This window comes from Hemicordylus capensis, chromosome 4, assembly GCF_027244095.1.
Source record: "Hemicordylus capensis ecotype Gifberg chromosome 4, rHemCap1.1.pri, whole genome shotgun sequence".
Classification (NCBI taxonomy): Eukaryota; Metazoa; Chordata; class Lepidosauria; order Squamata; family Cordylidae; genus Hemicordylus; species Hemicordylus capensis.
In genome coordinates this window covers 315,586,933-315,599,416 of record NC_069660.1, presented here as the reverse complement: position 1 = coordinate 315,599,416, position 12,484 = coordinate 315,586,933, and the positions used below count along the sequence as shown (strand labels likewise).

General features: G+C 46.8%; 1 protein-coding gene across 6 annotated transcripts in view; it reads left to right on the top strand.

The window, feature by feature from the left end:
* TSNARE1 (t-SNARE domain containing 1) overlaps positions 1-12,484 on the top strand; it is a 610,667-nt gene that overhangs the window by 527,968 nt on the left and 70,215 nt on the right. For 5 of the 6 annotated variants that reach the window (XM_053249800.1, XM_053249796.1, XM_053249801.1 and 2 more), the window contains exon 11: positions 10,871-10,986. In XM_053249800.1, the coding sequence (XP_053105775.1) occupies positions 10,871-10,966 (96 nt within the window). In that variant the 3' untranslated portion in view covers positions 10,967-10,986. Of the gene's footprint in view, positions 1-10,870; positions 10,991-12,484 lie in introns of all 6 variants that reach the window. The other variant, XM_053249799.1, reaches the window with a different exon arrangement.

Here is a 12,484-nt window from a genome sequence, read left to right as displayed (position 1 = left end):
CCGGACTACAAGATTTGCACCAGTTAAAGTGTTGCAAAGTGCAACGGTATGAAGCAGCGACTTGAAACCGTGAATACAGTGTTTCTCTGTGTATTTTTCAATGCCCACCACTGTTCATATTGCCCGCCCGTTCATATTGCCCACCACTGCAGCAGGTTTTCCAGGCAGGGGGTGTCCATATTCCACCTGAATCTCATTCACTGCCCCCTCCTCCTCCTCCTCCATTTTGGGCCAATAGGATCTCTGACAGGGCAGGGAACCGCTCTCATGATGAACCCTTCTTAAAAATATATCGGTGCCATATTGCAGCTCCATCTGCTTTGCTTTGTGCTAGCAAGAGCACCAGGAACACATGGGGCATGATGACAGGGCCAGATGGACCAATGGTCTGACTCTGGCTGCTTCCTATTAGAGGAAACATGTTTTCCTGAGGAACCATGAATGTGTCCGAAAAATAGGTCTGATGAAAAACATAAGCAAATGTGATCGAAATCAAAAGCTGAAAGCAGATGAAAACCGGATTGCACCTTTGCGCAAGAACCCAGGTGTGTGTGGGGGGGGGGGGATTCATTTCACAGAAAGATTATTTCATGAACAAGATGGAAAGGGGCTGTAAAAATCAACAAATCATTGCACCGCAATTTGAACCATCCACACCACAACACAGTGCAACGCATAAACAATGGGGCAAGCCTCCTATAATGGAAAAATGCAGCTACTTTCCTGCAACTCATATACAGTGTCATAGGACTACAATGCATCAATGAAAACTGAAACAAGGCAACGGAAATATGAATGCCACCCTGCTGACAACACAGCGACTGCAACGTCTTAACATGGGCAATATGGAGGGGCACTTGGCAGGGACATTGCAAAACTGTTGCAGCATGGAATCTAGAAAACACCCTGCTTGCTTCACTGCCCCTGCCCACCCACCACTCAGGCCTCCCACTGCCCAAACTCCACTCACCCATTGCTCACACCACCCACCCTGCCTCCCTTTGCCAACATAGACTAATGATATTACTGCACCAGAGTTAGCACAGTGCCCCACAGAGAGAACAGGTGCTGGTGCAGTGATGTCATTAGACTGTGTTGGGAAAGGAAGGCAGGATGGGTGGAGCGAGAGGCGGGTGAGCAGTGGGGGCCATGAAAGTAGGTGGATCCTGTGCCCATGGTGCAATGGGAGGGGCGGTCCTCCAGTCATCTGCGGCCAGTGTGTCATCACACTTGCTATAGGAGGGGTGGGCAAACCTGGCCCTCCAGTTGTTGTTGAACTCCCATCATTCCCAGCCACAATTCATGCCTGCTCAGAGGTCAGTTTAAGCCAGAGCTCACCAAAACACATCCATATAATAAATGCATAATAAATGTCAAATAAAAATACAAATGAAAAATGACAAATGCTTAAATAACAGAGGAGAAGCAGGTAAAACCACTATAAAATATCCTACAGAACCACTGAAAGCCCACGAGGACAAGACAGACTCTGCTTGGCTTCCAAAATTGAACAAGGAAAGTGCCAGGCAAGCGTGCCTAGGGAGAGAGTCTGGGCACCACCACAGAAAAGATTCTCCCTATCCTAGCCACCTGCTTAACTCCCACAGGTGGAGGAATATGGAGAAGTGTCTCTGAGGGAGATCTCAATGGCTGCTGTTAGTTATTGGGTTTACATGGAAGAGCATGCTCTCCAGACTGGAGAGCTGGCCTTGTGGGAGCCAGCAGGAATTGCCCCTTTGCTAAGCAGGGTTCACCTTTGCATTTGGATGGATGAATACATGTGAGCACTATCTTTCCAAAGTGAAACTGGAAGACATTGGAAGAGTATTTCAGGATTCTACCCAAAGAGAATTTCCTCACATGGTTTCTCCACATTCCTAGGTCCTTGCATCCACATGATGAAAACAGTGGGGATCATGGAGCTGTGTTCTGTAGGGCATGCAATCCCTCCCATGCCCTTCCCAGTTATTCAACAGAATCATATCAGCAGACTGGACTAGCCTAGCAAAGAACAAGACAGATCACTACACTTAATAACAGACCTTATTCCTTTCCAGAATGAGAGTCATGAAATGACTCCAAGTTCCAGCAATGGCTGCCCCAGTAGAAGCAGCATCCTCATCAGTGGACATCCCTTCCAAAGGGAAAGGCAGAGGCTCCTTGCAATAAATGAGTCACAGCTGCTCTGTGTGGCAACTGTGAAGCCTCAGTGGCATCCCTGAGAGTATTTGTTACCAATTCCATCTTTGTTCATGTCACCTGTTCGTGGGTGGGTGGGTGAAATCACTTCAGCAGATCCAAACATTCCCAAGAATATTGAGGAGGGACTCAAGAAGATTTCTTTGTCAGCAGCTCTCCTTTCTGATTCCTCACTGGATGCTATCCAACTTCCCCCCAGAGCCACAAGGTTCAACATAGCACCATATGCAATGGCGCAACCTGTGGCTAAGGAGCCGAGAAGCAGAGACAGTTCCCCACTTCTGCCTGGTGAGCACTCTGCCTTCTGACACTTTGGAAACCCACTGGAAGTAGGCCTAGTAGAAAACAAGGATAATAAAAATAGTGAGGAAGGTCAGGATAAAATACCTTGGGAGCTCCAGGCAGAATCAGTGGTGGCCAGTGCCTCTGGGATGGGGTGGTTGTGGAGGGAAGGGCAGGCGGCCACAGAACTGGCTGCATCTCTCTCCCCCCCCCCCCGCTCATCACCCCATCAAGGCTTTAACCTGAGCCATGCAAGCTAGTCATTCTCTGTGTTGGAGATGGTGAATGACCAGCCCTCAGGACTCAAAGCTGAGGTGGGGAAAAGAAAGGTAGATACTGCAGAGTGGGATGAGTGAGACACACACACACACACAGGCCTGCCCTGCCCTCTCTCCCCCTCAACCCCAGCAACCCCAGCCACCATTTGGCAGAACTTCTCTGAAAGGGTACTGATCAGATACAATCTCAAGTAGTCTTGAGCCAAGTAAGGGGTCACGGTTACTTGTGCCAAGTCAGGGATCAACACCGTCTTCTGGATACTGGTCTATCTCCTTCTTCTCCAAAGGAAACAAGTAATCATGCACTCCCTAATGCCAGACACCCACCCACATCCAATCAATTGCAGGGCATCTTCTCCGCCTCACTGAAAGATGGGCCAAGACACCCATAGACACCTGGGTGAGGAAGATGGTTTCCTGGCCTATTCCTTGGAATTGGCATGCAGTTGTTATCAGCATCATCTGTGAAGAGGTCCTTGGGGCAGAAAGTGTGACCAAGTGGTCTATGGAATGTACTTGGGGTAGTTGAACAAGATGCCCTCACAGGCTATGACTGCTCATTTCCTGAGTAGAGCTAAAGTCCTGGCTGCCTGTTTCTCCTCCTGATGAGATTTGTGGGGCAGCCACCTGGACATCAGTGCATGTGTTCGCTAGGCACTGCAGAATGGATGTATCTGCCTCGGCAGATGCAGCCTTTGGCCAGCAGGTTCTTGAATGGGTCTTCATTTGGTGAAGAGCCAGGTGCCTATCCTTTTCTCAATGCTGCTATGAGAACCATTTCAGGATGTGCTATATCCAGAAGGATATTCAAATGCCTGCCTGCCTTTCCTCAGAAACAGGGATTTTTTAAATAATAATAATAATAATAATGCAAATATGTGCTGTTGAGAAAAGCAGCTCTGATTTTATTGGGTTCTGATCATCTATGATTTTATTGGGTTCTGTTCATCTTGCTCTTGAGTGCAATGGGCTCATGTGGTGAGGTAGATAGTTCCTGGCATGCATTCTTTCTCCTCCTTTACCTGGTTTCTTATTTTTCTATTTATTTGTTACGATACGATATGATACGATAAATCTTTATTGTCATTGTCCTGTACAGAACAACGAGATTGAGAGAATCTACAACAACCTCTACAGGACCTAACAAAGAATAGCTGAATATATCCCAATATACCGCCCCCCCATATACCCATTACTCAAAAAAAAACTCTAAAAGAAACACTAAAGAACTCTGAAAACAAAACTCTGAAAATAAGTTGTTGTTTCCTTTCCTTCATAGTTTGTGCTATGAAGGAAAGAAAACTGCTGAGCAAAGAGTGCTAAAATACCCCAGCTGAGTGCCACTTATAAAGTGGTGATTCTCTTATATTTAACAGGGGGAGAACAATTTTCCCTGCCTCGCTCCCGCACAGTGTCCTTCCAGTGGCTGTTGTTGATATCCACCTTATGTTTCTTTTAAGATTGTGAGCCCCTGGGGGCAAAGAGCCATCTTTATTATTTATTTTTCCATGTAAACCACTTTGAGAACTTTGGTTGAAGAGTGGCATATAAATATTCATAGTAATAGTAGTAGTGGTAGTAGTAGTAGCCGTAGTAGTAGTAGCAGTAATGACAACATGTTTGTGACAGATCCTTTGCCCATTTCCTCCCCTGTTATGGTCTCTCTGTCTTTGCCAGTCTAGTTGGGGCATGGTAGATTCCTCCTTAGGAGGAGTCAGTCATCAGTTGGCCTTGCCTCCTCCCTAGAGTTGAGGGGATATCCCAAATGATATCTGAATACTTCCTGCATTCCTGAATAATAGGAATTTCTTGTGCAGTCCCATTATTCATGATGTCCCTCCTTACAGAGAATGAGGCAGAAGCTGCCATTTTGCATGATACCCCACGCTCTGCTTATGGGGGATAAATTGAATGACACATTTTCCAGGAGGGAAGTGCACATAGGCCAATGAAAAAGAAACTGTTGAACAGCAGAAAGGCGGGGTGGGTGGGTGAGGTTATATCTTTCCAACATCAGAACTTTGGGTTTGGGGGGGCAAGACCATGGTTCCATTGAGCCCTCCCCCGCCAACTCTCATTCCTCAACTCGATCACTTGGCCCTTCCTGAAGAGATTTATCAGAATGGTCGCAGAGACAGGATTGGTGTCCTACTCAGAGGCTAAGCAGTGGTGACAACTTCATTTCTCTTCCATGAAGCAGCCATGACAGCTACTTACATATAAATCTGAGTTCCACGTGAAAAATGTTATGTATATATCACACACATTCTTTCGGGTTGTCATATCCCTCGTACTTACCATATTAATTTTTTGAGATCATCATTTAATGCTAGCTTCTTTATGTCATTAGAACTTCTCTTTAGCTTTAATCCGCTTATTTGGTAATCACTTTGGGTCTGTCTGTCCTCATTTTTTCCCCTTCAAATAAGTGGATAACTGAAGTATCGTGTTGAGATGAAGGAGGAAAAGTTTCCTCTTCAACTAGTTCACAGACTCAAAACTTAACTGCTGTATCCTGAGATCACCCCGAGGCCTGCAGAAGCTAGAAAATCACACTCTTTAACCAGATACTCACCAGAACAGTTGTGTATTCTTGGTTCTTATAGCCAAAATCACAATCCTGGTGACCACTACTGGAAACTGGATTGCTGGACCTTTGATCTGAACACCAGTGCTCTTCCTATATTTTGGGATGGGGTAGAATGCCAACCCAGATTTTCCAACCCATTGGTGAATGGTGAATTGGGAAGGGCATTCTGGAAATTGGGATGCAGTGAGGCCATGCCGGGCGGTGGGGGAGGGGGGACACTTATTGGTGGTAGCAGCAATGGGGCATCTCTTAACGATCACCAGCTAGTAGTCACCAATCTTTACCTGAAACACCATGCCTATGTAACAACATGAATACAGTGTGATTCCAGGTGGAAGGAACAATGCAGGTGGGGAAATGGGGTCACAAAATAGATGGCAGAGCAATTGGGTAAACTGGGGAAAGAATTTGGGTCTGTAAGAGTTCCTCCTCCCCCCGGCCTCCCTCATCAATGCTGCGGCTGGGTAAATGTAGTATTTTTGGCCCTTTCAAGCCTCCGTAAAGGTGGCCACTGCTGCGCATGCTCAAATGTCTTGCGAGGCCATAGGCCATGACAGGCCTCACAGAGGGCATTTGCACATGAAAAGGCCAAAAATACTACATTTACGTGGCCACCGCGGTGATGAAGGAGGCCAGCAGGGGGAGGGGGGACCCTCGTGAATCCCCCCCCCCACGGCTTACAGCAAGCCCCCTGAAGGGGCTACAGGTATTTAACATTAATTTTTATTTTTTAAAAAAATTGCGGACCCCCACCGGACCGGACTGGGGGGGTGTTGGGGGCTGGACCGAACTGGCCCGGTTCCGTTTGAGGCCAATCCGGCCTTGAACCAAACTGGGCCAGACAGTTCCATGCACACCCCTAGTGCGGCCACACCTGGAGTACTGCATACAATTCTGGCCATCACATCTAAAAAAAGGACATTGTAGAACTGGAAAAGGTGCAGAAGAGGGCAACCCAGATGATCAGGAGTCTAGAGCACCTTTCTTATGAGGCAAGGCTACAACACCTGGGGCTCATTTAGTCTAGGGAAAAAAAACACTGCGGGGAGACATGATAGATGTCTGTAAAATCATGCATGGTGTGGAGAAAGAAGATAGAGAGAAATTCTTCTCCCTCTCACATCACACTAGAACCAGGGGTCATCCCATGAAATTGATGGCCAGGAAATCTAGGACCAGCAAATGGAAGTACTTTTTCACACAATGCATAATCAACTTGTGGAATGCTCTCAACAACTGCCTGTAGGCTTCCAGTTTTATCTGGTGGGCCATTGTGTGAAACAGGATGCTGGACTAGATGGGCCTTGGGTCTGATCCAGCAGGGCTGTTCTTATGTTCTAGTGGAATTTTGCAGCCTCATGGTCAACAGCTAGCCTGGAGAATTCTCTCATGGAAGGACATCTGCAGTTCCTTGAGAGACAGGATTTCAGGAAGTTTGAATTATTTCCTGGAGTCTGGGGTAAGTTCAAGGGGGAAGGAAGCCAGGGCTACTGGCTTCTGAAAATGTAGTCTAGGGAACCCTTTGCTAGTCAGTTTGTGTCAGAAACATATTTTTGCTTTTGTGTGCCTTGCATATCCTTACAACTGTTCTATGGTGTTTTATCTGTAATGCAACTAAACTAAGAAACGCTGAGCCTGTGCTTTTCTAACAGGGCGTTGCAAAAGTATTTGTAAACTCTTAAAGGTGCTTTTTGTATTTTGTTACATCTATATATTTTTTCAACTGGGTAACCACAATTTTTAAAGTGTGCCATCCCAATATCATCCGAAGGTGCTTTTTGAAGTATTCTTGCAGCTACTGAGTGTTCCTTTTACCTGTAACTAAAAGCTGGGAAAGCCTACGATGGATACGGTCTGTAGTATTTTGAATAGAGTTTATTTATTTTTTGTTCTTTGCAATTTTAACCAGCCTCTTTGAGTGGATTTTTAACTCAAGAAAGGGGTTGCTGGGAAGGACTTTACTCTGGTTCAAACATGCCTTCATTTGATTGTTCATCAACTCTACAAAGTTTTCTCACCACGCCAAGCCTGCACGTGGAGGTTTTTGTGTACTTTCCCAATAGTAAAGAGAAGAAGAGTTTCCTTGGAAATTCACCCAAGCCAGGGGGGAATAAGCTCCTGATAAGTGGGTGTGGTGGCAACATATTATCTACCAGGAAAGTTTGGGGGATGAGTCTTTGTGGGTGGAAGCAAGAGAGAGGGTGATGCAACATTTTTCTTCCCCTCATGTGAGCTTGCTCTAAGACAAAGGCTGGGTTAAATCCACTACAAAAGTATACTTCATATCTGCACCATGCATTTGAAGGGCTTGTATCCAGGTTCACTTTTTAAATGAACACAGGTACAATCATTCACACAATCACATGCATGAGTATAGAGATATCTGTACCCTCATAGATCATAATTTCTGGAACAGGCTTTAATTGTTTATGCATCTTGTTTTTGTTGTAGCAATATACTGGGATACATGAAAGGAACTACATTCCTAGAAGAGAATGAGGCTGTTCTCATGAACAACCTAACCCAGGCTAGGGAAACCCGACCTGGGTTAGGTTGTGTGTGAGCACCACTGGATTGGGCCCGATCCTGGAGGGGCAGCACCACCTAGCCCCACTTCTTAGCCCAGCTTTTAGCCAAGGTTAAGAGAGTAATCGCTCCCTTAACCCTGGCTTCCTGCTTGTGTGCAACCTTGGGCTGTTTCCAGCCCAGCCACACACAGAGACGGGTGCCTAGAGTGCCCGTCTCCTAAGGAAATTCCCCAATGCATTGTGCAGGTTGTGTGGTGCATTGTGGGATCTCCGGAGGCTGAGACACACTGTCCCAGCCACTGGAGGTCCGCACTGCACCCACACAGCATGGATCATCTGGGAGCATGGTCCATGCTCCCAGCAAGGTCAAGTGGCAGTCTGTGGGGAAGGTGAGTTAAACAAGCTTTCCGCTTACCCAGTTATGTGAATGACCTCAAGGTTTCCTCGGACCAGTTGTGCCAATTGCACTGTCGACCATTTACTAAATGCCACCTAGTGGCTCACTGGGGAAATGACTTGATTAGCAAGCCAGAAGTTGCCAGTTCAAATCCCCACTGGTATGTTTCTATATCGGACAGCAGTGATATAGGAAGATGTTGAAAGGCATCATCTCACACTGTGTGGGAGGAGGCAATGGTAAACCCCTCCTGTATTCTACCAAAGACACCCACAGGGCTCTGTGAGCGCCAGGAGTCGACATCAACTCTACGGCACACTTTACCTTTTCCATTCACTACTACTACTAAAAATATTTATATACTGCTCTTCAATCAAAGTTCTCAAAGCGAGTTACATAGAAAAATAAGGGAATACATGTAGAAGATGGCCCCCTATCCCCAAAGGGTTCACAATCTAACTAGAAACATAAGGCAGACACCAGCAATGGACACTGAAGGGATGTTGTGCTGGGGCTAGATAGGGCCAGTTGTTCTCCCCCTGCTAAATATAAGAGCATCACTACTTTAAAAAGGTGTCTCTTTGGTCAGTTAGCAGGGGCCCAACTGTTGAACTTTAAAGTCCCGAAGACTTAAGATCCAACCAATATGAAAGAGCCTGCCTCCCCACCCCCCACACACATACTGACTGAAATCTGCTGGAGTGGGCCCTGCTCCACATACCAAGACACCCCAGAAAGGATAACTCTTGAGAAGCAAAAGCTAGGACCCTTTTTGCTCTGGTTCTGGTTGTGTGGCTCTTTCCAAGAAATGATGTCATCCCCAGTTAGCTGGGATCATCCATGTGAATATTTGTTATCAAATATGCTATGATTATGGCAATCTGCTGTTAATTTGCATGCAACAGTCTCCATCCAGAACTCTGCAGGACTCCCATGGCTGGATCTGGCCGAACGGCATGTTATGGCAACTGTCTGCTTACTCGCAATTTAAATAAATGTTCTCCCTTAAACAAAAAGGAAGTTAATACTGTGATTGGCCTTTACTAGCTATTCTGCTGAAGCACTGGTATTTAATCGCAGATTTGTTGTTACATTTTAAGGAAGCTTTGCTTTAAAGGTCGCCAGGTTTGGGAAAGGCATTATAATTTATACATCTTTTAAAAGGTCGCCTTGCCCCGTTCCCTTTCAGTACCATTCCTTTCTTGTCTCCTTTATCAGAAATGATGAGGTACTACATGACCGAGAGATCTTATCACACTCAAGTATAATATTCAGTTCAATTCAAATGGAAGACAGGAAAACAGGAAACAAATGGAATCCTCTCACCATTATATGTTTTCTTTCTTTCTTTTCCTTCCTTTGTCAGTTAGCCAGCAGAAATTGAAGCAGAGTGTAACTTTAGCTGGCAAACTGCTGTGGCTGTTAGGAGGAATCACACAGCCCTTGAGGCTGTTCTCATGATCTCTGATCCATGGGAAGGATGAGGTTAACACAGGGATCTGTGGTGGTCATCTGGATCGCTTGGAGGCCTCCCGACCCAGTACCTCTGAACCTGGGTAGCCCAGATCGGCTACCCAGGTTAAAGGTTAGGTAGAAGGAAGACTGATCTTGTCCTACCTTCTTTTGTGGAAACATCTGTGCTGCCGTGCAGCTTTAAAGTATTCCTGCACAGCTGGTAGCCATTTTAATCATAGAGTGCTGTGGCTTGTGGGGCCAGGGAGAGGAGTGCTGCTGCATTACTGAGGGCCACCTCTCCACTGCTCCTACAGAGCATCATGAAATATGTGGAGGCCCCAGCTCCCAGTTTCAGCATTGGAGAATGCTGCTGCAGCATTCGTGTGGGCATGTGCATGATCTGCAGAGCTCGAAGGAGGCCTTGGTCATCTGTGGGGGGGCATGAGAGCAGTGAGTGTCTTCTCTCCAGGCCACCCCCATATGATTGTGAGCATGATCCCGTTGCCTTGTTTATACTAGGGGTGTGCACGGAACCGGCTAGTCTGGTTCAGTTTGAGTCCAGACCCGAACCGGACCAGGCCAGTTTGATCTGGCACTCCCTTGAACCCCCCTGGTACAGTCCAGTCCTGGGAGATTCACTAACATTTTCTGTTTTTTATTAAACAAATATTTTTTACTTACCCCCTTCAGGGGAGTTGTTGGAGGTGGCAGTTGTGGGGGGGGGTGTCCATGGAAGTTCCCTTTCCCCGCAATGGTCTCCCCTTGATGCCCATACCAGCTGGCCAGCTCTCCGGGTCACACAGAGGCCAATTGCGCAGGTGCAGTGGCCTCTAAAATGGCCACCACAATGGAGGGGGAAGTCCCTAATGGAAATCCCCGCTGCTGCCATCTCCAACAACTCCCCCAGAAGGCGTAAGTAAAAAATATGTTTTTAATTTTTTTTTAAGTTGGCAAAAAACCCCCAAAAAACAGAGGGTGTTTGGTCCAGGGTCAGACTGAACAAGGGGTGGTTCCATTCGACCCCGGGCAGTCGAGCTGAACAGGTTCGACGTTGAACACCATGACATAAGATGTGCAGCTGGTCCTCTACATCCGAACGTGATGTATTTAACCTCCTTTTCTTCTTACTTTTTTTTCCCAGCGACGTGCCAGGAAGGTGAAGTGCTGTCTCATCTCTGTCGGCCTAGCAGTTCTTCTGGCCGTTATCATCATCATCACAGTTTCTGTCAAGCGTTAAGCACGCCAAGCTTTACACAGGTAGGTAGGTGCTTCTTATGGGATCTTTGCGGAGGGTGCATGGAACAAGGGAGAGTACTGAATAGTTTGAGGGAGCTATTGCTGGCCAGATCTCAGACGGGTGGTGCATCAGCTGGTAATCTCCAGGCTAGACTCCTGCAATGTGCTCTCGATAGTGCTACCGTGCATAGTCGGGAAAGAACATTTGTGATGTTCAGGAAGAGCCAGAGACTGGGTGAATACTTAAGTACAAGAGCAAGACTGATGACTACACACACACCTGTGATTTTTGTGAGTTTTCCTTAGTCCTGAAGGTCTCTGCAGCCAATTGCCCGCTAATCTACTGCTACTTGTTACCTACAGCCCACTAATTGTGCTTGCTACCTGCTGTCTATTGCTGTTGATTGTGTCCACACGGTTCCTGATCTATTTCCCCTCCTACTTTGCCCAGCACCTCTGTGGGCCTTCAACCAGTCTGATATGGGACTGGCCACCTCCTTCCATGCCACAGAGGAACAAATTGAAACTGAACCAATTATCCACAAAGCCGAGGTGAAACAAGCTCCTAAAGAGTTTTCCTTTCCCTAGAAATAATTTTCTGAAATACAGCTGAGCCAGCTGCCATCCCTCTGAGTTTCCAAAGCAGAAAATGCACCACTGATTCTTCAGCTCAGTGAACATGGAGGACCCAGCTGTGTCTTGTACTGAGAGACTCTTTTTGCTTCTTTGCAAGCCCCTTCTGTAAGTATGTCATTTCCTCCCCTGGGGCAGCTCTGAAGAGCAAAAAGAGAGATTTGGAGAAACTCCTGGAGATGTTTGATCCACCTCCTTCATCTTCAGAAAAGTAAACTAGCCAGGCATTTGAGACTTGAGTTGTAAGTAGATACTGATGGCTGTCACTCATCTCTGGACATAGATGATGTATGCTGTCAGTGTGGTTATTCCTGCAGGCAAACCTCAAATTTTTACTTTGGCAACTTAAAGACGTGCAGCTCACTACACTGGAGTTACAGGGAGGACAATAATGAATTTTGGCAAATATTCCACACATTGAAGCTCTTCTCACAATCAGTGAGAAGAGCTTCAGGCAGGTCTGTGGGGGGAGTGAGTTAACTCACCCCTCCCCGCAGATGATCACCGAGCTATCCCTGAGTGGCTGGATTGGCTGCCCACATGATTACTGGCTCCATCACGGAGCCGGTTGGGGCGGCAGGAAGCAGGGGTCACCTGCCCCCTGGAAGTTCCAGAATTTATTTATTTTATTTATTGTTGGATTTATATACCGCCTTTCATTAAGTGTGCGGGGCATTATGAGGAGACCCCTGATGCCGGGAGGCTTGTTGGAGCCCTCCGGTCAGGGGTCTCCTTGTGAGTCACCGTGGTGTGGAGTCGCGCCATGGCAACTCACCATCAAGAAAATGGGGTTAGGAGAGTGCTCGTGCCGGAGTGCTCATTTAAGGGGAGGGCTACTTTGGAGAGCTAGCTGCTGTTGAACCACCAGTCTCTTGCCTGCGATGGC